The sequence below is a fragment of the Hyla sarda genome, chromosome 7 (assembly GCF_029499605.1).
Source record: "Hyla sarda isolate aHylSar1 chromosome 7, aHylSar1.hap1, whole genome shotgun sequence".
Classification (NCBI taxonomy): domain Eukaryota; kingdom Metazoa; phylum Chordata; class Amphibia; order Anura; family Hylidae; genus Hyla; species Hyla sarda.
In genome coordinates, this window is record NC_079195.1 from 235,584,257 (window position 1) to 235,608,430 (window position 24,174).

General features: G+C 48.0%; 1 protein-coding gene across 2 annotated transcripts in view; it reads right to left on the reverse strand.

The window, feature by feature from the left end:
• Positions 1-24,174, reverse strand: part of CCDC24 (coiled-coil domain containing 24) — an 80,670-nt gene that overhangs the window by 50,831 nt on the left and 5,665 nt on the right. For both annotated transcript variants that reach the window (XM_056533158.1, XM_056533157.1), the window contains exons 2-3: positions 22,225-22,415; positions 8,016-8,191 (exon numbers count right to left, since the gene is read on the reverse strand). In XM_056533158.1, the coding sequence (XP_056389133.1) occupies positions 8,016-8,191; positions 22,225-22,392 (344 nt within the window). In that variant the 5' untranslated portion in view covers positions 22,393-22,415. The remainder of the gene's footprint in view (positions 1-8,015; positions 8,192-22,224; positions 22,416-24,174) is intronic.

Genomic DNA, 24,174 nt, shown 5'->3' on the forward strand with positions numbered 1-24,174 from the left:
GTCCGCCAGTAATTTATGTGTGACGTGTAGTCCGCCTGTAATGTATGTGCAACGTCTAGCCCACCTGTAATGTATGTGTGACGTGTAGCCCGCCTTTAATATATGTGACGTGTAGTCCGCCTGTAATGTATATGTGAGGTGTAGTCCGCCTGTAATATATATGTGACGTGTAGTCCACCTGTAATGTATGTGTGACATGTAGTCCGCCTGTAATATATATGCGACGTGTATGTGACGTGTAGTCCGCCTGTAATGTATATGTGACGTGAAGTCCGCCAGTAATATATATGTGACGTGTAGTCCGCCTGTAATGTATATGTGACGTGTAGTCCGCCTGTAATGTATATGTGACGTGTAGTCCGCCAGTAATGTATATGTGACGTGTAGTCCGCCTGTAATGTATATGTGAGGAGTTGTCCGCCTGTAAAATATATGTGAGGTGTAGTTCGCCTGTAATGTATATGTGACGTGTAGTCCGCCTGTAATGTATATGTGACGTGTAGTCCGCCTGTAATGTATGTGTGACATGTAGCCCGCCTGTAATATATATGTGACGTGTATGTGACGTGTAGTCCGCCAGTAATGTATGTGTGACGTCTAGCCCACCTGTAATGTATGTGTGACGTGTAGCCCGCCTTTAATATTTATGTGAGGTGTAGTCCGCCTGTAATGTATATGTGAGGTGTAGTCCGCCTGTAATATATATGTGAGGTGTAGTCCGTCTGTAATATATATGTGACATGTAGCCCGCCTGTAATATATATGTGACGTGTATGTGAGGTGTAGTCCGCCTGTAATGTATATGTGACGTGAAGTTCGCCAGTAATATATATGTGACGTGTAGTCCGCCTGTAATGTATATGTGACGTGTAGTCCGCCTGTAATATATATGTGACGTGTAGTCCGCCAGTAATGTATATGTGACGTGAAGTCCACCAGTAATGTATATGTGACGTGTAGTCCGCCTGTAATGTATGTGTGACGTGTAGTCCGCCTGTAATGTATGTGTGACGTGTAGCCCGCCTGTAATGTATATGTGACGTGTAGTCCGCCTGTAATGTATGTGTGACGTGTAGCCCACCTGTAATGTATGTGTGACGTGTAGCCCGCCTTTAATATATATGTGAGGTGTAGTCCGCCTGTAATGTATATGTGAGGTGTAGTCCGCCTGTAATATATATGTGAGGTGTAGTCCGCCTGTAATGTATATGTGACGTGTAGTCCGCCTATAATATATATGTGACGTGTAGTCCACCTGTAATATATATGTGACGTGTAGTCCGCCTGTAATGTATATGTGAGGTGTAGTCCGCATGTAATGTATATGTGACGTGTAGTCCGCCTGTAATGTATATGTGACGTGTAGTCCGCCTGTAATGTATATGTGAGGTGTAGTCCGCCTGTAATGTATATGTGAGGTGCAGTCCGCCTGTAATGTATATGTGAGGTGTAGTCCGCCTGTAATATATATGTGAGGTGTAGTCCGCCTGTAATGTATATGTGAAGTGTAGTCTGCCTATAATATATATGTGACGTGTAGTCCACCTGTAATATATATGTGACGTGTAGTCCGCCTGTAATGTATATGTGAGGTGTAGTCCGCATGTAATGTATATGTGACGTGTAGTCCGCCTGTAATGTATATGTGACGTGTAGTCCGCCTGTAATGTATATGTGAGGTGTAGTCCGCCTGTAATGTATATGTGAGGTGTAGTCCGCCTGTAATGTATATGTGACGTGTAGTCCGCCTGTAATGTATATGTGAGGTGTAGTCCGCCTGTAATGTATATGTGAGGTGCAGTCCGCCTGTAATGTATATGTGAGGTGTAGTCCGCTTGTAATATATGTGTGAGGTGTAGTCCGCCAGTAATGTATATGTGACGTGTAGTCCACCTGTAATGTATGTGTGACATGTAGCCCGCCTGTAATATATATGTGACGTGTATGTGACGTGTAGTCCGTCTGTAATGTATATGTGACGTGTAGTCCGCCTGTAATGTATATGTGAGGTGTAGTCCGCTTGTAATGTATATGTGAGGTGTAGTCCGCCTGTAATGTATATGTGACGTGTAGTCCGCCAGTAATGTATATGTGACGTGTAGTCCACCTGTAATGTATGTGTGACATGTAGCCCGCCTGTAATATATATGTGACGTGTATGTGACGTGTAGTCTGTCTGTAATGTATATGTGACGTGTAGTCCGCCTGTAATGTATATGTGACGTGTAGTCCGCCTGTAATGTATATGTGAGGTGTAGTCCGCCTGTAATGTATATGTGACGTGTAGTCCGCCTGTAATGTATATGTGAGGTGTAGTCCGCCTGTAATGTATATGTGAGGTGCAGTCCGCCTGTAATGTATATGTGAGGTGTAGTCCGCCTGTAATATATATATATATGTGAGGTGTAGTCCGCCTGTAATGTATATGTGACGTGTAGTCCGCCTATAATATATATGTGACGTGTAGTCCACCTGTAATGTATATGTGAGGTGTAGTCCGCATGTAATGTATATGTGACGTGTAGTCCGCCTGTAATGTATATGTGACGTGTAGTCCGCCTGTAATGTATATGTGAGGTGTAGTCCGCCTGTAATGTATATGTGAGGTGTAGTCCGCCTGTTATGTATATGTGACGTGTAGTCCGCCTGTAATGTATATGTGAGGTGTAGTCCGCCTGTAATGTATATGTGAGGTGCAGTCCGCCTGTAATGTATATGTGAGGTGTAGTCCGCTTGTAATATATGTGTGAGGTGTAGTCCGCCAGTAATGTATATGTGACGTGTAGTCCACCTGTAATGTATGTGTGACATGTAGCCCGCCTGTAATATATATGTGACGTGTATGTGACGTGTAGTCCGTCTGTAATGTATATGTGACGTGTAGTCCGCCTGTAATGTATATGTGAGGTGTAGTCCGCTTGTAATGTATATGTGAGGTGTAGTCCGCCTGTAATGTATATGTGACGTGTAGCCCGCTTGTAATATATGTGTGAGGTGTAGTCCACCTGTAATGTATATGTGACGTGTAGTCCGCCTCTAATATATATGTGACGTGTAGTCCACCTGTAATATATATGTGATGTGAGGTGTAGTCCGCCTGTAATGTATATGTGAGGTGTAGTCTGCCTGTAATGTATATGTGAGGTGTAGTCCGCCTGTAATGTATATGTGAGGTGTAGTCCGCCTGTAATGTATATGTGAGGTGTAGTCCGCCTGTAATGTATATGTGACGTGTAGTCCGCCTGTAATGTATATGTGACGTGTAGTCCGCCTGTAATGAATATGTGAGGTGTAGTCCGCCTGTAATGTATATGTGACGTGTAGCCCGCTTGTAATGTATGTGTGACATGTAGCCCGCCTGTAATATGTATGTGACGTGTATGTGACCTGTAGTCCGTCTGTAATGTATATGTGACGTGTAGTCCGCCTGTAATGTATATGTGACGTGTAGTCCTCCTGTAATGTATATGTGAGGTGTAGTCCGCCTGTAATGTATATGTGAGGTGCAGTCCGCCTGTAATGTATATGTGACCTGTAGCCCGCTTGTAATATATGTGTGAGGTGTAGTCCGCCAGTAATGTATATGTGACGTGTAGTCCACCTGTAATGTATGTGTGACATGTAGCCCGCCTGTAATATATATGTGACGTGTATGTGACGTGTAGTCCACCTGTAATATATATGTGACGTGTATGTGAGGTGTAGTCCACCTGTAATGTATATGTGACGTGTAGTCCGCCTCTAATATATATGTGACGTGTAGTCCACCTGTAATATATATGTGATGTGTATGTGAGGTGTAGTCCGCCTGTAATGTATATGTGAGGTGTAGTCTGCCTGTAATGTATATGTGAGGTGTAGTCCGCCTGTAATGTATATGTGAGGTGTAGTCCGCCTGTAATGTATATGTGAGGTGTAGTCCGCCTGTAATGTATATGTGAGGTGTAGTCCGCCTGTAATGTATATGTGACGTGTAGTCCGCCTGTAATGTATATGTGACGTGTAGTCCGCCTGTAATGAATATGTGAGGTGTAGTCCGCCTGTAATGTATATGTGACGTGTAGCCCGCTTGTAATATATGTGTGAGGTGTAGTCCGCCAGTAGTGTATATGTGACGTGTAGTCCACCTGTAATGTATGTGTGACATGTAGCCCGCCTGTAATATGTATGTGACGTGTATGTGAACTGTAGTCCGTCTGTAATGTATATGTGACGTGTAGTCCGCCTGTAATGTATATGTGACGTGTAGTCCGCCTGTAATGTATATGTGACATGTAGTCCACCTGTAATGTATGTGTGACATGTAGCCCGCCTGTAATATGTATGTGACGTGTATGTGAACTGTAGTCCGTCTGTAATGTATATGTGACGTGTAGTCCGCCTGTAATGTATATGTGACGTGTAGTCCGCCTGTAATGTATATGTGAGGTGCAGTCCGTCTGTAATGTATATGTGACGTGTAGCCCGCTTGTAATATATGTGTGAGGTGTAGTCCGCCAGTAATGTATATGTGACCTGTAGTCCACCTGTAATGTATGTGTGACATGTAGCCCGCCTGTAATGTATATGTGACGTGTAGCCCGCTTGTAATATATGTGTGAGGTGTAGTCCGCCAGTAATGTATATGTGACGTGTAGTCCACCTGTAATGTATGTGTGACATGTAGCCCGCCTGTAATATATATGTGACGAGTATGTGACGTGCAGTCTGTCTGTAATGTATATGTGACGTGTAGTCCGCCTGTAATGTATATGTGAGGTGTAGTCCGCCTGTAATGTATATGTGAGGTGTAGTCCGCCTGTAATGTATATGTGACGTGTAGTCCGCCTCTAATATATATGTGACGTGTAGTCCACCTGTAATATATATGTGACGTATATGTGAGGTGTAGTTCGCCTGTAATGTATATGTGACGTGTAGTCCACCTGTAATGTATGTGTGACATGTAGCCCGCCTGTAATATATATGTGACGTGTATGTGACGTGTAGTCTGTCTGTAATGTATATGTGACGTGTAGTCCGCCTGTAATGTATATGTGAGGTGTAGTCCGCCTGTAATGTATATGTGAGGTGTAGTCCGCCTGTAATGTATATGTGACGTGTAGTCCGCCTCTAATATATATGTGACGTGTAGTCCACCTGTAATTTATATGTCACGTGTATGTGAGGTGTAGTCCGCCTGTAATGTATATGTGAGGTGTAGTCCGCCTGTAATGTATATGTGAGGTGTAGTCCGCCAGTAATGTATATGTGAGGTGTAGTCCGCCTGTAATGTATATGTGATGTGTAGCCGCTTGTAATATATGCGTTAGGTGTAGTCCACCTGTAATGTATATGTGACGTGTAGTCCACCTGTAATGTATATGTGACGTGTAGTCCACCTGTAATGTATATGTGATGTGTAGTCCGCCTGTAATGTATATGTGAGGTGTAGCCCGCTTGTAATATATGTGTGAGGTGTAGTCCACCTGTAATGTATATGTGAGGTGTAGTCCACATGTAATGTATATGTGAGGTGTAGTCCGCCTGTAATGTATATGTGAGGTGTAGTCCGCCTGTAATGTGTATGTGACGTGTAGTCCACCTGCAATGTGTATGTGAGTCATCTCTCTGGGGCCCTCATTCTCTCTGGGGCCCTCATTCTCTCTGGGGCCCTCATCTCTCTGGGGCCCTCATCTCTCTGGGGCCCTCATCTCTCTGGGGCCCTCATCTCTCTGGGGCCCTCATCTCTCTGGGGCCCTCATTCTCTCTGGGGCCCTCATTCTCTCTGGGGCCCTTATTCTCTCTGGGGCCCTCATTCTCTCTGGGGCCCTCATTCTCTCTGGGGCCCTCATTCTCTCTGGGGCCCTTATTCTCTCTGGGGCCCTCATTCTCTCTGGGGCCCTCATTCTCTCTGGGGCCCTCATTCTCTCTGGGGCCCTCATTCTCTCTGGGGCCCTCATTCTCTCTGGGGCCCTCATTCTCTCTGGGGCCCTCATTCTTTCTGTGGCCCTCATTCTCTCTGGGGCCCTCATTCTCTCTGGGGCCCTCATTCTTTCTGTGGCCCTCATTCTTTCTGTGGCCCTCATTCTCTCTGGGGCCCTCATTCTCTCTGGGGCCTCTATTGTGTTTGCCGCATCAATCACCTCACAATGGACTTTATTGATTTACGTCTTTTTTTTCTCACAGACACAAAGGGTGTAGGGCGCTGTGCGGCCGCGTCCATCGTAATGGGGGTTGTCTGCTTCTCAGAATCAGATTTTAGGACTTTCCCAGCAATTAAAAATGGATCCGCATTCTTGTGCGACATTTCTATCCTATGTAAGGGGGTGCAGGGACACTTATCATGGCTGATTGTCCTTATATAAGGCGAGGAATGACGCATCAGCCTGCAGTAAAGTCGGGGACAGAGAGGTCATGACCCCTGCAGAATCCGCACCTGTATGGGGGGTCACATGCCTCACGCCTTGGCCCAGTTGCCATGAAATAACCAGTTAGCAGACTATTGTACTGGAAGTGGGCGGGGCTTAGAGCGGGGGATTCTCTCCTGAACGGACGGGTTGTTCTGGAGACTCGTTACTAGGAGAGGAGCCCCCGCCGCCGGTATGTGGTCGGAATGTGACTGGAGGATGATTGGTTCCTGGCAGCGTCACGTTTGATCTTTTACCCCCAATATCTTAGTGCCGCCCCCTCTAACTAAATACACTTTGTGACTTCTCCGGTAAATCCTTTTGGCCCATCTTAGGGCCCCATTCACACAGCGGAATTTACAAACAGAAACCCGCAAAAAAAATTCTACGGTGTGAATGTGGCCGAATAATATGGGGGCGCTCATCTCCTTAAGCCACACCTCCCTCATTACACATCACATGATCTGCCGACATCCAATAAGAACTGAACTTTATATGGAATCGATGTATAAACCCGATGATCCGCGCACAATACTCACTAATAGTTGTGTGCGCTGTATACACGGACATCCTGCGACGCTGTCATGTTCCCCATAGTTCCCACCACTGTGAGACGTACACATTGGGGCCCCTCTTATCATGTCTGATTTATAATATTGGGGCCCCTCTTACCATGTCTGATTTATAATATTGGGGCCCCTCTTACCATGTCTGATTTATAATATTGGGGCCCCTCTTACCATGTCCGATTTATAATATTGGGGCCCCTCTTACCATGTCCGATTTATAATATTGGGGCCCCTCTTACCATGTCCGATTTATAATATTGGGGCCCCTCTTATTATGTTCGATTTATAATATTGGGGCCCCTCTTATTATGTCTGATTTATAATATTGGGGCCCCTCTTATAATGTCTGATTTATAATATTGGGGCCCCTCTTATCATGTCTGATTTATAATATTTGGGCCCCTCTTAATATGTCCGATTTATAATATTGGGGCCCCTCTTATCATGTCTGATTTATAATATTGGGGCCCCTCTTATAATGTCTGATTTATAATATTGGGGCCCCTCTTACCATGTCTGATTTATAATATTGGGGCCCCTCTTATGTCTGATTTATAATATTGGGGCCCCTCTTATCATCATGTCTGATTTATAATATTGGGGCCCCTCTTATCATGTCTGATTTATAATATTGGGGCCCCTCTTACCATGTCTGATTTATAATATTGGGGCCCCTCTTATCATGTCTGATTTATAATATTGGGGCCCCTCTTATCATGTCTGATTTATAATATTGGGGCCCCTCTTATCATGTCTGATTTATAATATTGGGGCCCCTCTTATCATGTCTGATTTATAATATTGGGGCCCCTCGTCTCATGTCTGATTTATAATATTGGGGCCCCTCTTATGTCTGATTTATAATATTGGGGCCCCTCGTCTCATGTCTGATTTATAATATTGGGGCCCCTCTTATGTCTGATTTATTATATTGGGGCCCCTCATCCTCCGGGGGCCCAGGAGTGACCACTTCCTCTGCAGCCCCTTTTTCAGCTTTGTACATTATTTGGTATGGGGGTCCGGACTATGGGGGAGGTGGAGTGACCCCAATACTCACAGTCCCTGGTGCCGAGCCTTCATCCTCACACTGAGGAGCAGCATGCGGATCTCCTGGGTCACCATGTCCTTTATCACCGGGGGGTCGGCCAGGATGGAGCAGCCGGACTGGGGGATCTGGACGGCGGACAGAGAGGTGGAGCGGACGTCTCTCCATAGATCCAGGAGAACCGAAATCTGCGCAGACACAAAGCAGCAACACATCAGAAAAGACCAGAAAACCTGATACAATGTGATCACATAGGATACACTGAGGGGCCACACTAGGCCCCTGACCAGCCAGGATACAATGTGGGGGTCTATGGGGGTCCTGAGGGAGAAGGGACGGGGTCTATGGGGGTCCTGAGGGAGAAGGGGTCGGGGTCTATGGGGCTCCTGAAGGTGAAGAGGCCGGGGTCTATGGGGCTCCTGAGGGTGAAGGGGCCGGGGTCTATGGGGGTCCTGAGGGAGAAGGGCCGGGGTCAATAGGGGTCCTGAGGGAGAAGAGGTCGGGGTCTATGGGGGTCCTGAGGGAGAAGGGGCCGGGGTCAATAGGGGTCCTGAGGGAGAAGAGGTCGGGGTCTATGGGGGTCCTGAGGGAGAAGGGGTCGGGGTCTATGGGGGTCCTGAGGGAGAAGGGGCCGGGGTCTATGGGGGTCCTGAGGGAGAAGGGGCCGAGGTCTATGGGGGTCCTGAGGGAGAAGGGTCAGGGTCTATGGGGCTCCTGAGGGAGAAGGGGCCGGGGTCTATGGGGGTCCTGAGGGAGAAGGGTCGGGGTCTATGGGGCTCCTGAGGGAGAAGGGTCGGGATCTATGGGGCTCCTGAGGGAGAAGGGTTGGGGGTCTATGGGGGTACTGAGGGAGAAGGGTCGGGGTCTATGGGGGTCCTGAGGGAGAAGGGTCGGGGTCTATGGGGCTCCTGAGGGAGAAGGGTTGGGGGTCTATGGGGCTCCTGAGGGAGAAGGGTCGGGGTCTATGGGGCTCCTGAGGGAGAAGGGTTGGGGGTCTATGGGGATCCTGAGGGAGAAGGGTCGGGGTCTATGGGGCTCCTGAGGGAGAAGGGTTGGGGGTCTATGGGGGTCCTGAGGGAGAAGGGTCGGGGTCTATGGGGGTCCTGAGGGAGAAGGGTTGGGGTCTATGGGGGTCCTGAGGGAGAAGGTTCGGGGTCTATACCATCAGTCCCAGTATAGTAGCAGACCCTATATACCATCAGTCCCAGTATAGTAGCAGACCATATATACCCTATACCATCAGTCCCTGTATAGGAGCAGACCATATATACCATCAGTCCCTGTATAGGAGCAGACCCTATATACCATCAGTCCCTGTATAGGAGCAGACCCTATATACCATCTGTCATGATCACACGCTATCGGTCCAGCTAAGACGCTAGAAAGAGTCCCAGCAAGTCACCAAATTAACCCTTAGATAAACGTGTTTCACCAGAGCTGCCTTCAGAAAGGTGAGCTCATATATTTAGAGATCAAAGACCAGAGATGATTAATTAAACATTTAATCTGATAAAAGGTATCACAGTGCTAAATATATAAAAATACAGAAACAAATGACATACAGGTATAACAATATATAAAAGAGTTTAGCAAGACAAGTTCAGAAAACAAAAGATGAAGTTCTTACAGCATGATGATATCAGTCCATGAGTGAGTTCCAGCTGTTCTTAGGATGGTCTTGTCAGCTTGTTGCACAGCATTGAACTTTTTTTTTTTCTTTTAGTCTAGCATTGTTTAAATATCATATCTGCTTTCTTGGGAGGGAGACTCCATTCCCCCCTCCCCTCTGATCCCACCAGGGGGTCTTCTCTCCCTGGCCCCTTATCTGTTTGATTATATGATGGGACCAAAGTGCATGACTTCAAAGGAGATACCAAGACAGCCAGACCCCCAATAAAATGCAATACACAAAACACAGTCTGAATGACCTCTCACCCCTGTCTGGGATGATCCATCACACAGTTATAATTTATAATACACATATAGGATTTTAATAATCAGGCCTTGGGCAAGACACCTCCCCCTTTAGATGGGGACAGAGAGATCTTGCCTTTCCAGGCTAATCGATCTGTCTCCATTACTCCTCTATTTCTCCCTGACGCGATCGTAGCAGGACTTCTGCCTGGACTGTGCTGCTGTGAGGTTGTCCTGTACCAGCCCAGTCAGTTCTGGCATCCTGTCCCTGAATCTCAGAACATACTCCACCACAGAAGTCTCAGGGGCAGGTAGCCCCCCTTCCCATTCTCCCCTAACTAAATCTCGGGGTCCCCGCACTTTGTGGCCATATAATAACTCAAAGGGTGAGAAACCTGTAGACTCTTGGGGTACCTCCCTGTAAGCAAATAACAGATGGGGTAAATACTTTCCCAGTCTCTGCCCTCTGATTCTACAAATGTTTTTAGCATTTGTTTCAAGGTGCCATTGTTACCGGACACTCTGTCCAACCAATGTAGAGGGTTGTGATCAGTTATGACAGTAAAATCCCTGCCGTACAGGTATGGCTGTAATGTTTGCAAAGCCCAGACCACAGCTAGACATTCCTTCTCTATGACCGCATAGGCCACTCCCAAATGTCCTGCCAGGGAGGTCTCATGGGCCAACCTCAGCAGCTCTTCCCTGTACTGCCTAGGAACCACTAACTGCCTTTCTCCCTCCTGGGCCCCTAGCATGCCTTCGGAAAGGGACTCCCAGTACAAGATATCATTTTCCCAATATACCCGATGCCCCTCTGTGTCAACACCTGTATGCTCAGCACGTTGTCTCAGCCCTTCAAGGGAAGGGTCACTGCACAGAGCTTCCCGGAAATGCTCATTTCCCAGCCCCCATCTTGTGGTATCAGGGAGCACATTTCCCCCAGGTGAACTAGCATCTCCACCTTCCTCCCCCTCAGTTCCAGACATAACAATACAGGCATCATACACAGGGCTATCACTCCTTCCCTCCTCCTCCTTAGGCTCACAGGATTGGGACATATCACTCACTGCTGGTCCCTCATCCTTACATGTCACCAGGGGCACACCAACCCCTCCCCCTAGCCCATCTCCACTAGGTTTTGGCATTGGCAATGCATTGTCACCACATTTTACAATACACCCCATTTCACTTTTGGAGAACATTACTGGTTCAGTCACAGGTAAACAATTATCAATCCCCAGCACCCCCTCCCAGTTTCCACATCTCGCAGTGTCTCCCAAAGTCTCGCACAGTACCTCAGAATGAACAGGGTGCTCTCCTAGCCCATCTGGTGTGCAGGTAGTGTCCTCTGGAGCGTAATGACAGAGCATCCGACCCAAATCATTCCCCAGCAGAACATTAACAGGGATGTCCTCAGAGAACCCCCATCTCCCGCAAACCTTGCCTGTACCCCAATCCAGGTACACACGGGCCATGGGCACAGCAGGCCGCACACCTCCAATTCCTTTTAAAGCCATGGTTCTTCCAGGGATGATGTCCTCTGTATCCACCACTTCAAGCCGCACCAAGGTAAAGGAGGCTGCAGAATCTCGCAAACCCACTGTGACCCGCTCACCCACAGTTACACTCTGCAGGTTATCCACTCTTTTCTCCACCGCTCCGGACACCAGAAGAACGGCTGTGTGTCCTCCAGCTACTGTTGGAGAATTCTTTTTGTTGGGGCAAGTGGCACTCAGGTGCCCAATATTTTTGCATCTGTAACATCGGCGGGTGTCCCCCGGACCCAATGTGGCTCCTTTTGCTTTTGGGAATGATGGCAAGAATTTCCCGGCTGACCTGGTGGTGCTTTGTGGTTGTGTGGCTCCCCTCCAGGTACTTGCTCCAGCTTGTGCAGATCCACGCTTTGTGGTCGGTGCCCGGTTGTTGGCGAAGTCATCTCCAAGTTCTGCTGCTTCCGTTGCTGTCTTGGGCTTGCGGTCCAAAATCCACTCTCTGGCTTCAAAGCTCCGTGTTTGGAGAAGCTGATCCAGGACCATCAAGTCCTCCAGGGCCTCATAGGTAGTGACTTTTAGGCCCCCAGTCCATTGCCTGAATGCAGTCCTTAGCTGACCTGCATGTTCAGTGCAGCTTTCTGTGGCACTTCGTTGCAAAGTCCGAAACTTTTTCCGATAAGTCTCTGGAGTCAGATTAAAACTTTTAAGCAGGGCAGATTTTATTGCCTCATAGTCCTGGTCACCCTCAGAGGGAAGTGAAGCAAACACATCCAGAGCTTTCCCTCGCAGCCGTGGGGTTAGATATCGTCCCCACTGTTCCTTAGGTAGATGGAACTGCCGGCAAACCTTTTCAAATCCCCTCAGGAACACATCCAGATCACCATCTTTTTCCAACATGGGGAAATGTTCCAAGCGGGGTTTGTGGTCTCCTTGATCCTGCACATCACTCCGTGTGGATGAAGTATCCCCTCTCAGCCTCAGAACCTCCAGTTCATGCCTTCGCTGGGCCTCTCTTTCTGCGGCTCGTGCCTGGGACTCTCTCTCTGCGGCTCGTGCCTGTGCCTCTCTCTCTGCGGCTCGCGCCTGGGCCTCTCTCTCTGCGGCTCGTGCCTGGGCCTCTCTCTCTGCGGCTCGTGCCTGGGCCTCTCTATCTGCGGCTCGTGCCTGGGCCTCTCTCTCTGCGGCTCGTGCCTGGGCCTCTCTCTCTGCGGCTCGTGCCTGGGCCTCTCTCTCTGCGGCTCGTGCCTGGGCCTCTCTCTCAGCAGCTCGTGCCTCTCTCTCTGCGGCTCGTGCCTGGGCCTCTCTCTCTGCGGCTCGTGCCTGGGCCTCTCTCTCTGCGGCTCGTGCCTGGGCCTCTCTCTCTGCGGCTCGTGCCTGGGCCTCTCTTTCTGCGGCTCGTGCCTGGGCCTCTCTTTCTACGGCTCGTGCCTCTCTCTCAGCAGTTTGGTACTGGAGAAGCAGTTGGAGTTTCATATTGGCATCCACATTCCCAAGGTGTTGTAAAGCAGTCCGCATATAAGAGTCCAAGGCCTCATGTGGAGTACTGTCCTAATGGGGAGTAATGTTATATTCCCCAGGAGATATCAGTCCTTGGATGGCAGTTCCAGCGGTAGGACTTTGTCTCGTGTCACTCAGCTCTTCTGCACGGGCATCATACTCCACAAGATCAGCAATAAGTTGTTCCTTGTTCTTTCCTGCAGTAGGGATGTCCTTTTCTTGGCACATTAGCTCCAGTGCAGGCTTGGACTGCCTGCGATATGCCTCCATATTTCCGAGATGAGACAGAGGAGGTAAAACAAGAGATGGGGAGGACAGAACTGTCTTGCACTCTTTTTGTATGTCTTTTAAACCAGCACTGAGCTCTGTCTTTGGAATTTACACACAAGAAGATGTATGCAATTTCTTTTTTGTGCTAAGATTTCCTTACAGGTAAAATCCAGCAAGCACCAAAAATCTCTAAATATATCCGGACGCTGCCACCAGTTGTCACGATCACACCCTATCGGTCCAGCCAAGACGCTAGAGAGAGTGTAATGGTGCAAAGGTTAAAGCCGCCAGACTTCTGGGTATCCACTACAAGTCCCAGCAAGTCACCAAATTAACCCTCAGATAAACGTGTTTCCAGAGCTGCCTTCAGAAAGGTGAGCTCATATATTTAGAGATCAAAGACCAGAGCTGATTAATTAAACATTTAATCTGATAAAAGGTATCACAGTGCTAAATATATAAAAATACAGGAACAAATGACATACAGGTATAACAATATATAAAAGAGTTTAGCAAGTTCAGAAAACAAAAGATGAAGTTCTTACAGCATGATGATATCAGTCCATGAGTGAGTTCCAGCTGTTCTTAGGATGGTCTTGTCAGCTTGTTGCACAGCAATGAACAACCATTTTAGTCTAGCATTGTTTAAATATCATATCTGCTTTCTTGGGAGGGAGACTCCATTCCCCCCTCCCCTCTGATCCCACCAGGGGGTCTTCTCTCCCTGGCCCCTTATCTGTTTGATTATATGATGGGACCAGGGTGAACGACTTCAAAGGAGATACCAAGACAGCCAGACCCCCAATAAAATGCAATACACAAAACACAATCTGAATGACCTCTCACCCATGTCTTGGATGATCCATCACACAGAGTTATAATTTATAATACACATATAGGATTTTAATAATCAGGCCTTGGGCCAGACACCATCATTCCCTGTATAGGAGCAGACCCTATATACCATCATTCCCTGTATAGGAGCAGACCCTATATACCATCAGTCCCTGTATAGGAGCAGACCCTATATACCATCAGTCCCTGTAGAGGAGCAGAGGAGCAGACCCTATATACCATCAGTCCCTGTAGAGGAGCAGAGGAGCAGACCCTATATACCATCAGTCCCTGTATAGGAGCCGGCCCTATATACCATCAGTCCCTGTATAGGAGCCGACCCTATATACCATCAGTCCCTGTACAGGAGCCGATCCTATATACCATCAGTCCCTGTATAGGAGCAGACCCTACATACATTCAGTCCCTGTATAGGAGCAGACCCTACTTACCTTCAGTCCCTGTATAGGAGCAGACCCTATATACCATCAGTCCCTGTATAGGAGCAGACCCTATATACCATCAGTCCTTGTATAGGAGCAGACCCTATATACCATCAGTCCCTGTATAGGAGCAGACCCTATATAACATCAGTCCCTGTATAGGCGCAGACCCTATATACCATCAGTCCCTGTATAGGAGCCGACCCTACATACCATCAGTCCCTGTATAGGAGCAGACCCTACATACCATCAGTCCCTGTATAGGAGCAGACCCTCCATACCTTCAGTCCCTGTATAGGAGCAGACCCTATATACCTTCAGTCCCTGAATAGGAGCAGACCCTATATACCTTCAGTCCCTGTATAGGAGCAGACCCTATATACCATCAGTCCCTGTATAGGAGCAGACCCTATATACCATCAGTCCCTGTATAGGAGCAGACCCTACATACCATTAGTCCCTGTATAGGAGCAGACCCTATATACCATTAGTCCCAGTATAGGAGCAGACCCTATATACCATCAGTCCCAGCATAGGAGCAGACCCTATATACCATCAGTCCCTGTATAGGAGCAGACCCTATATACCATCAGTCCCTGTATAGGAGCAGACCCTATATACCATCAGTCCCAGTATAGGAGCAGACCCTATATACCATCAGTCCCTGTATAGGAGCAGACCCCATATACCATCAGTCCCTGTATAGGAGCAGACCCTATATACCATCAGTCCCTGTATAGGAGCAGACCCTATATACCATCAGTCCCTGTATAGGAGCAGACCCTATATACCATCAGTCCCTGTATAGGAGCAGACCCTATATACCATCAGTCCCTGTATAGGAGCAGACCCTATATACCATCAGTCCCTGTATAGGAGCAGACCCTATATACCATCAGTCCCTGTATAGGAGCAGACCCTATATACCATCAGTCCCTGTATAGGAGCAGACCCTATATACCATCAGTCCCAGTATAGGAGCAGACCCTATATACCATCAGTCCCTGTATAGGAGCAGACCCTATATACCATCAGTCCCTGTATAGGAGCATACCCTATATACCATCAGTCCCTGTATAGGAGCAGACCCTATATACCATCAGTCCCTGTATAGGAGCAGACCCTATATACCATCAGCCCCTGTATAGGAGCAGACCCTATATACCATCAGTCTCTGTATAGGAGCAGACCCTATATACCATCAGTCCCTGTATAGGAGCAGACCCTATATACCATCAGTCTCTGTATAGGAGCAGACTCTATATACCATCAGTCCCTGTATAGGAGCAGACCCTATATACCATCAGTTCCTGTATAGGAGCAGACCCTATATACCATCAGTCCCTGTATAGGAGCAGACCCTATATACCATCAGTCCCTGTATAGGAGCAGACCCCATATACCATCATTCCCTGTATAGAAGCAGACCCTATATACCATCAGTCTCTGTATAGGAGCAGACCCCATATACCATCAGTCCCTGTATAGGAGCAGACCCTATATACCATAAGTCTCTGTATAGGAGCAGACCCTATATACCATCAGCCCCTGTATAGGAGCAGACCCTATATACCATCAGCCCCTGTATAGGAGCAGACCCTATATACCATCAGCCCCTGTATAGGAGCAGACCCTATATACCATCAGTCCCTGTATAGGAGCAGACCCTATATACCATTAGTCCCAGTATAGGAGCAGACCCTATATACCATCAGTCCCAGCATAGGAGCAGACCCTATATACCATCAGTCCCTGTATAGGAGCAGACCCTATATACCATCAGTCCCTGTATAGGAGCAGACCCTATATACCATCAGTCCCAGTATAGGAGCAGACCCTATATACCATCAGTCCCTGTATAGGAGCAAACCCTATATACCATCAGTCCCTGTATAGGAGCAGACCCTATATACCATCAGTCCCTGTATAGGAGCAGACCCTATATACCATCAGTCTCTGTATAGGAGCAGACCCTATATACCATCAGTCCCTGTATAGGAGCAGACCCTATATACCATCAGTCCCTGTATAGGAGCAGACCCCATATACCATCATTCCCTGTATAGAAGCAGACCCTATATACCATCAGTCTCTGTATAGGAGCAGACCCCATATACCATCAGTCCCTGTATAGGAGCAGACCCTATATACCATAAGTCTCTGTATAGGAGCAGACCCTATATACCATCAGTCCCTGTATAGGAGCAGACCCTATATACCATCAATTCCTGTATAGGAGCAGACCCTATATACCATCAGTCCCTGTATAGGAGCAGACCCTATATACCATCAGTTCCTGTATAGGAGCAGACCCTATATACCATCAGTTCCTGTATAGGAGCAGACCCTATATACCATCAGTCCCTGTATAGAAGCAGACCCTATATACCATCAGTCCCTGTATAGGAGCAGACCCTATATACCATCAGTCCCTGTATAGGAGCAGACCCTATATACCATCAGTCCCTGTATAGGAGCAGACCCTATATACCATCAGTCCCTGTATAGGAGCAGACCCTATATACCATCAGTCCCTGTATAGGAGCAGACCCTATATACCATCAGTCCCTGTATAGGAGCAAACCCTATATACCATCAGTCCCTGTATAGGAGCAGACCCTATATACCATCAGTCCCTGTATAGGAGCAGACCCTATATACCATCAGTCCCTGTATAGGAGCAGACCCTATATACCATCAGTCCCTGTATAGGAGCAGACCCTATATACCATCATTCCCTGTATAGGAGCAGACCCCATATACCATCATTCCCTGTATAGGAGCAGACCCTATATACCATCAGTCCCTGTATAGGAGCAAACCCTATATACCATCAGTCCCTGTATAGGAGCAGACCCTATATACCATCAGTCCCTGTATAGGAGCAGACCCTATATACCATCAGTCCCTGTATAGGAGCAGACCCTATATACCATCATTCCCTGTATAGGAGCAGACCCTATATACCATCATTCCCTGTATAGGAGCAGACCCTATATACCATCATTCCCTGTATAGGAGCAGACCCCATATACCATCATTCCCTGTATAGGAGCAGACCCTATATACCATCAGTCCCTGTATAGGAGCAGACCCTATATACCATCATTCCCTGTATAGGAGCAGACTCCATATACCATCAGTCCCTGTATAGGAGCAGACCCCATATACCATCATTCCCTGTATAGGAGCAGACCCTATATACCATCAGTCCCTGTATAGGAGCAGACCCCATATACCATCATTCCCTGTATAGGAGCAGACCCTATATACCATCAGTCCCTGTATAGGAGCAGACCCTATATACCATCATTCCCTGTATAGGAGCAGACCCCATATACCATCAGTCCCTGTATAGGAGCAAACCCTATATACCATCAGTCCCTGTATAGGAGCAGACCCTATATACCATCAGTCCCTGTATAGGAGCAGACCCTATATACCATCAGTCCCTGTATAGGAGCAGACCCTATATACCATCAGCCCCTGTATAGGAGCAGACCCTATATACCATCAGCCCCTGTATAGGAGCAGACCCTATATACCATCAGTCCCTGTATAGGAGCAGACCCTATATACCATCAGTTCCTGTATAGGAGCAGACCCTATATACCATCATTCCCTGTATAGGAGCAGACCCTATATACCATCAGTTCCTGTATAGGAGCAGACCCTATATACCATCAGTTCCTGTATAGGAGCAGACCCTATATACCATCATTCCCTGTATAGGAGCAGACCCTATATACCATCATTCCCTGTATAGGAGCAGACCCTATATACCATCAGTCCCTGTATAGGAGCAGACCCTATATACCATCAGCTCCTGTATAGGAGCAGACCCTATATACCATCAGTCCCTGTATAGGAGCAGACCCCATATACCATCATTCCCTGTATAGGAGCAGACCCTATATACCATCAGCTCCTGTATAGGAGCAGACCCTATATACCATCAGTCCCTGTATAGGAGCAGACCCTATATACCATCAGTCCCTGTATAGGAGCAGACCCTATATACCATCATTCCCTGTATAGGAGCAGACCCTATATACACAATGTGCGGCTCCTCTGGTTCCCGGCCTCAGATTTTATCTAATTTCTACAAAGACTCAAATTATTCTTCCAAAAAATAAGATGAGTAAATCCTGGTGACTGGCAGATTAACCCCTCAGTGGCTGCACCGGGGTCTCCTACACCCAGAATGAAGAATATTCACATCTACAGCGAAGAGAAGCAGTGGGGGGGGGGGGGTAACAAGGAAAACCCAGAGGGGCAATGGTAGGGGGTGCAATATTCTGAATACTATGCATAATCTCAGGCCCTATCTTATGTGAAGGATAGCCTTATACCTATCCCTATCTTATATGAAGGATAGCCTTATACCTATCCCTATCTTATATGGAGGATAGCCTTATACCTATCTCTATCTTATATGAAGGATAGCCTTATACCTATCTCTATCTTATATGAAGGATAGCCTTATACCTATCTCTATCTTATATGAAGGATAGCCTTATACCTATCCCTATCTTATATGGAGGATAGCCTTATACCTATCTCTATCTTATATGAAGGAGCCTTATACCTATCTCTATCTTATATGAAGGATAGCCTTATACCTATCTCTATCTTATATGAAGGATAGCCTTATACCTATCTCTATCTTATATGAAGGATAGCCTTATACCTATCTCTATCTTATATGAAGGATAGCCTTATACCTATCTCTATCTTATATGGAGGATAGCCTTATACCTATCTTTATCTTATATGAAGGATAGCCTTATACCTATCCCTATCTTATGTGAAGGATAGCCTTATACCTATCCCTATCTTATATGAAGGATAGCCTTATACCTATCCCTATCTTATGTGAAGGATAGCCTTATACCTATCCCTATCTTATATGAAGGATAGCCTTATACCTATCTCTATCTTATATGAAGGATAGCCTTATACCTATCTCTATCTTATATGAAGGATAGCCTTATACCTATCTCTATCTTATATGAAGGATAGCCTTATACCTATCTTGTGTGAAGGATAGCCTTATACCTATCCCTATCTTATATGAAGGATAGCCTTATACCTATCTCTATCTTATATGAAGGATAGCCTTATACCTATCTTATGTGAAGGATAGCCTTATACCTATCCCTATCTTATGTGAAGGATAGCCTTATACCTATCTCTATCTTCTATGAAGGATAGCCTTATACCTATCCCTATCTTATATGAAGGATAGCCTTATACCTATCCCTATCTTATATGAAGGATAGCCTTATACCTATCCCTATCTTATATGGAGGATAGCCTTAATGGGGGTAATGGCACAAGGGGATCAGAGGGAGGGGGGATAATGGCACAAGGGGATTATTATGGAGGGGGGATATTGGCACAAGGGAATCAGAGGAAGGGGGGATAATGGCACAAGGGAATCAAAGGAAGGGGGGATAATGGCACAAGGGGATCAGAGGGAGGGTGGGATAATGGCACAAGGGAATCAGAGGAAGGGGGGATAATGGCACAAGGGGATAAGAGGAAGGGGGGATAATGGCACAAGGGGATCAGAGGGAGGGGGGATAATGGCAAAAGGGAATCAGAGGAAGGGGGGGGATAATGGCACAAGGGAATCAGAGGAAGGGGGGGGATAATGGCACAAGGGGATCAGAGGAAGGGGAGATAATGGCACAAGGGAATCAGAGGAAGGGGGGGATAATGGCACAAGGGGATCAGAAGGAGGGGGGATAATGGCACAAGAGAATCAGAGGAAGGGGGGGTAATGGCACAAGGGGATCAGAGGGAGGGGGGGATAATGGCACAAGGGGATTAATATGGAGGGGGGATAATGGCACAAGGGGATTAATATGGAGGGGGGATAATGGCACAAGGGAATCAGAGGGAGGGGGGATAATGGCACAAGGGAATCAAAGGAAGGGGGGATAATGGCACAAGGGGATCAGAGGAAGAGGGATAATGGCACAAGGGGATCAGAGGAAGGGGGGATAATGGCACAAGGGAATCAGAGGGAGGGGGGATAATGGCACAAGGGAATCAGAGGGAGGGGGGGGGGTAATGGCACAAGGGAATCAGAGGGAGGGGGGGGATAATGGCACAAGGGAATCAGAGGGAGGGGGGGGGTAATGGCACAGGGGAATCAGAGGAAGGGGGGGGGATAATGGCACAAGGGGATCAGAGGAAGGGGGGGATAATGGCACAAGGGGATCAGAGGGAGTTGGGGGGGATAATGGCACAAGGGGATTAATATGGAGGGGGATAATGGCACAAGGGAATCAGAGGAAGGGGGGGATAATGACACAAGGGAATCAGAGGAAGGGGGGGATTATGGCACAAGGGAATCAGAGGAAGGGGGGGATTATGGCACAAGGGAATCAGAAGGAGGGGGATAATGGCACAAGGGGATTAATCTGGAGGGGGGATAATGGCACAAAGGGATTAAGTATCGCAATAGTATAAAGGTAAGAACACGCCTTTTGTCCGCGGATACCACTCCTGCGAGGGGGTACCAGCGGACATGCTTTCAGCCTTTGGGGGTACAGTCGCCAAAAAAGGTTGAGAACCCCTGCGGTGAGGGTAAGTGTGGTAGGGAGAGTGTATGACAGTGAATGCGGTGGGGGTCAGTGCGGTACGGGGAATGTATAATGGCGAGTGTGGTGGGGTTGGGTGCAGTTTGGGTGAGTGTGGTATGGGGCGTGTATAACGGTGAGTGCGGTGGGGTTGAGTGTGGTACGAGGAGTGTATGACGGTGAGTACGGTGGGGCTGAGTGTGGTATGAGGAGTGTATGACGGTGAGTGCGGTGGGGCTGAGTGTGGTATGAGGAGTGTATGACGGTGAGTACGGTGGGGCTGAGTGTGGTATGAGGAGTGTATGACGGTGAGTACGGTAGGGTTGAGTGTGGTACGAGAAGTGTATGACGGTGAGCGCGGTGGGGTTGAGTGTGGTATGTGGAGTGTATGACGGTGAGTATGGTGGGGTTTAGTGTGGTACGAGGAGTTTATGACGGTGAGCGCGATGGGGTTGAGTGCAGTGGGGGTGAGTGTGCTATGACGAGTTTATGACGGTGAGTGTCAGTGCGGTATGGGGAATGTATGATGGCGAGTGTAGTGGGGTTCAGTGCAGTGGGGTTGAGTGTGGTATGACGAGTGTATGAGCGTGAGTGCAGTGGGGGTGAGTGCGGAAAGAGGAGTGTATGATGGTGAGTGCGGTTGAGTGCAAAAGGGGGTGAGTGTGGTATGACGAGTTTATGACGATGAGTGCGGTGGGGGTCAGTGCGGTACGGGGAATGTATGATGGCGAGTGCGGTGGGTTTGAGTGCAGTGGGGTTGAGTGTGGTACAAGGAGTGTATGAGGGTGAGTGCGGTTGAGTGCAGTGGGGGTGAGTGTGGTATGGGGAGTATTTAACGGTGAGTGCAGTGGGGGTCAGTGTGGTATGGGGAGTATTTAACGGTGAGTGGAGTGGGGGTCAGTGTGGTACGGGGAGTGTATAACGGTGAGTGCAGTGGGGGTCAGTGTGGTGCGGGGAGTATTTAACGGTGAGTGCAGTGGGGGGGGGGAGTACGGTACAGGGAATGTATAACGGTGAGTGCGGTGGGGTGAGTGCGATACGGGAAGTGTACGCTTATATGGTTTGTATGGTGGAGTGTATGAGGTTGTGTGCGGTATAGAGTGTATGGCGGTATCCTATATAACACTGTAGAGCGCTCAGTAGGCGGAGCTTTGGATGACCTCCCTCTGTGCACACTCACCTCTGCATGTAAATCCAGGCTGAGGTCGACAGCTCCTTCTCCCAGAATCCTCTTGATCTCATCTCGCTCACTACAGGGCACCTGATCCTCCACCAATTTCCACAGCGATGGAGGAGGCTCCAGAAGTTCCCCATAACCGCTATCCTGATCACTGGTTGGCTGCAGCATGGCAGACTCCAGGAGGGGGCGCTCTGCGGAAAACAGCAACATAGCAAAACATTATCTCCCCTCTAGTGACACACAGCTTAATGTATTTTCTGTAAGGAGGAGGGTATGGAGGAGACTGTGCTGTACAGAGGAGTGTATGAAGGAGACTGTACTGTACAGAGGAGGGTATGGAGGAGACTGTACTGTACAGAGGAGTGTATGAAGGAGACTGTACTGTACAGAGGAGTGTATGAAGGAGACTGTACTGTACAGAGGAGTGTATGAAGGAGACTGTACTGTACAGAGGAGGGTATGGAGGAGACTGTGCTGTACAGAGGAGTGTATGAAGGAGACTGTACTGTACAGAGGAGGGTATGGAGGAGACTGTGCTGTACAGAGGAGTGTATGAAGGAGACTGTACTGTACAGAGGAGGGTATGGAGGAGACTGTGCTGTACAGAGGAGTGTATGAAGGAGACTGTACTGTACAGAGGAGGGTATGGAGGAGACTGTGCTGTACAGAGGAGTGTATGAAGGAGACTGTACTGTACAGAGGAGGGTATGGAGGAGACTGTGCTGTACAGAGGAGTGTATGGAGGAGACTGTACTGTACAGAGGAGGGTATGGAGGAGACTGTGCTGTACAGAGGAGTGTATGAAGGAGACTGTACTGTACAGAGGAGTGTATGAAGGAGACTGTACTGTACAGAGGAGTGTATGAAGGAGACTGTACTGTACAGAGGAGTGTATGAAGGAGACTGTACTGTACAGAGGAGGGTATGGAGGAGACTGTACTGTACCGATGAGTGTATGAAGGAGACTGTACTGTACAGAGGAGGGTATGGAGGAGACTGTGCTGTACAGAAGAGGGTATAGAGGAGACTGTGCTGTACAGAAGAGGGTATGGAGGAGACTGTGCTGTACAGAGGAGGGTATGGAGGAGACTGTGCTGTACAGAGGAGGGTATAGAGGAGACTGTGCTGTACAGAGGAGGGTATGGAGGAGACTGTACTGTACAGAGGAGGGTATGGAGGAAACTGTGCTGTACAGAGGAGGGTATAGAGGAGACTGTGCTGTACAGAGGAGGGTATGGAGGAGACTGTACTGTACAGAGGAGGGTATGGAGGAGACTGTGCTGTACAGAGGAGTGTATGGAGGAGACTGTACTGTACAGAGGGGGGTATGAAGGAGACTGTACTGTACAGAGGAGGGTATGGAGGAGACTGTACTGTACAAAGGAGGGTATGGAGGAGACTGTGCTGTACAGAGGAGGGTATGGAGGAGACTGTGCTGTACAGAGGAGTGTATAAGGGAGACTGTGCTATACAGAGGAGTGTATGGAGGAGACTGTGCTGTACAGAGGAGTTTATGGAAGAGACTGTGGTGTACAGAGGATGGTATGGAGGAGACTGTGCTGTACAGAGGAGTGTATAGAGACTGTGCTGTACAGAGGATGGCATGGAGGAGACTGTACTGTACAGAGGAGGGTATGGAGGAGACTGTGCTGTACAGAGGAGTGTATGGAGGAGACTGTGCTGTACAGAGGAGTGTATGGAGACTGTGCTGTACAGAGGAGGGTATGGAGGAGACTGTGCTGTACAGAGGAGTGTATGGAGGAGACTGTTCTGTACAGAGGAGGGTATGAAGGAGACTGTACTGTACAGAGGAGGGTATGGAGGAGACTGTACTGTACAGAGGAGGGTATAGAGGAGACTGTACTGTACAGAGGAGGGTATGGAGAAAACTGTGCTGTACAGAGGAGGGTATGGAGGAGACTGTACTGTACAGAGGAGGGTATGGAGGAC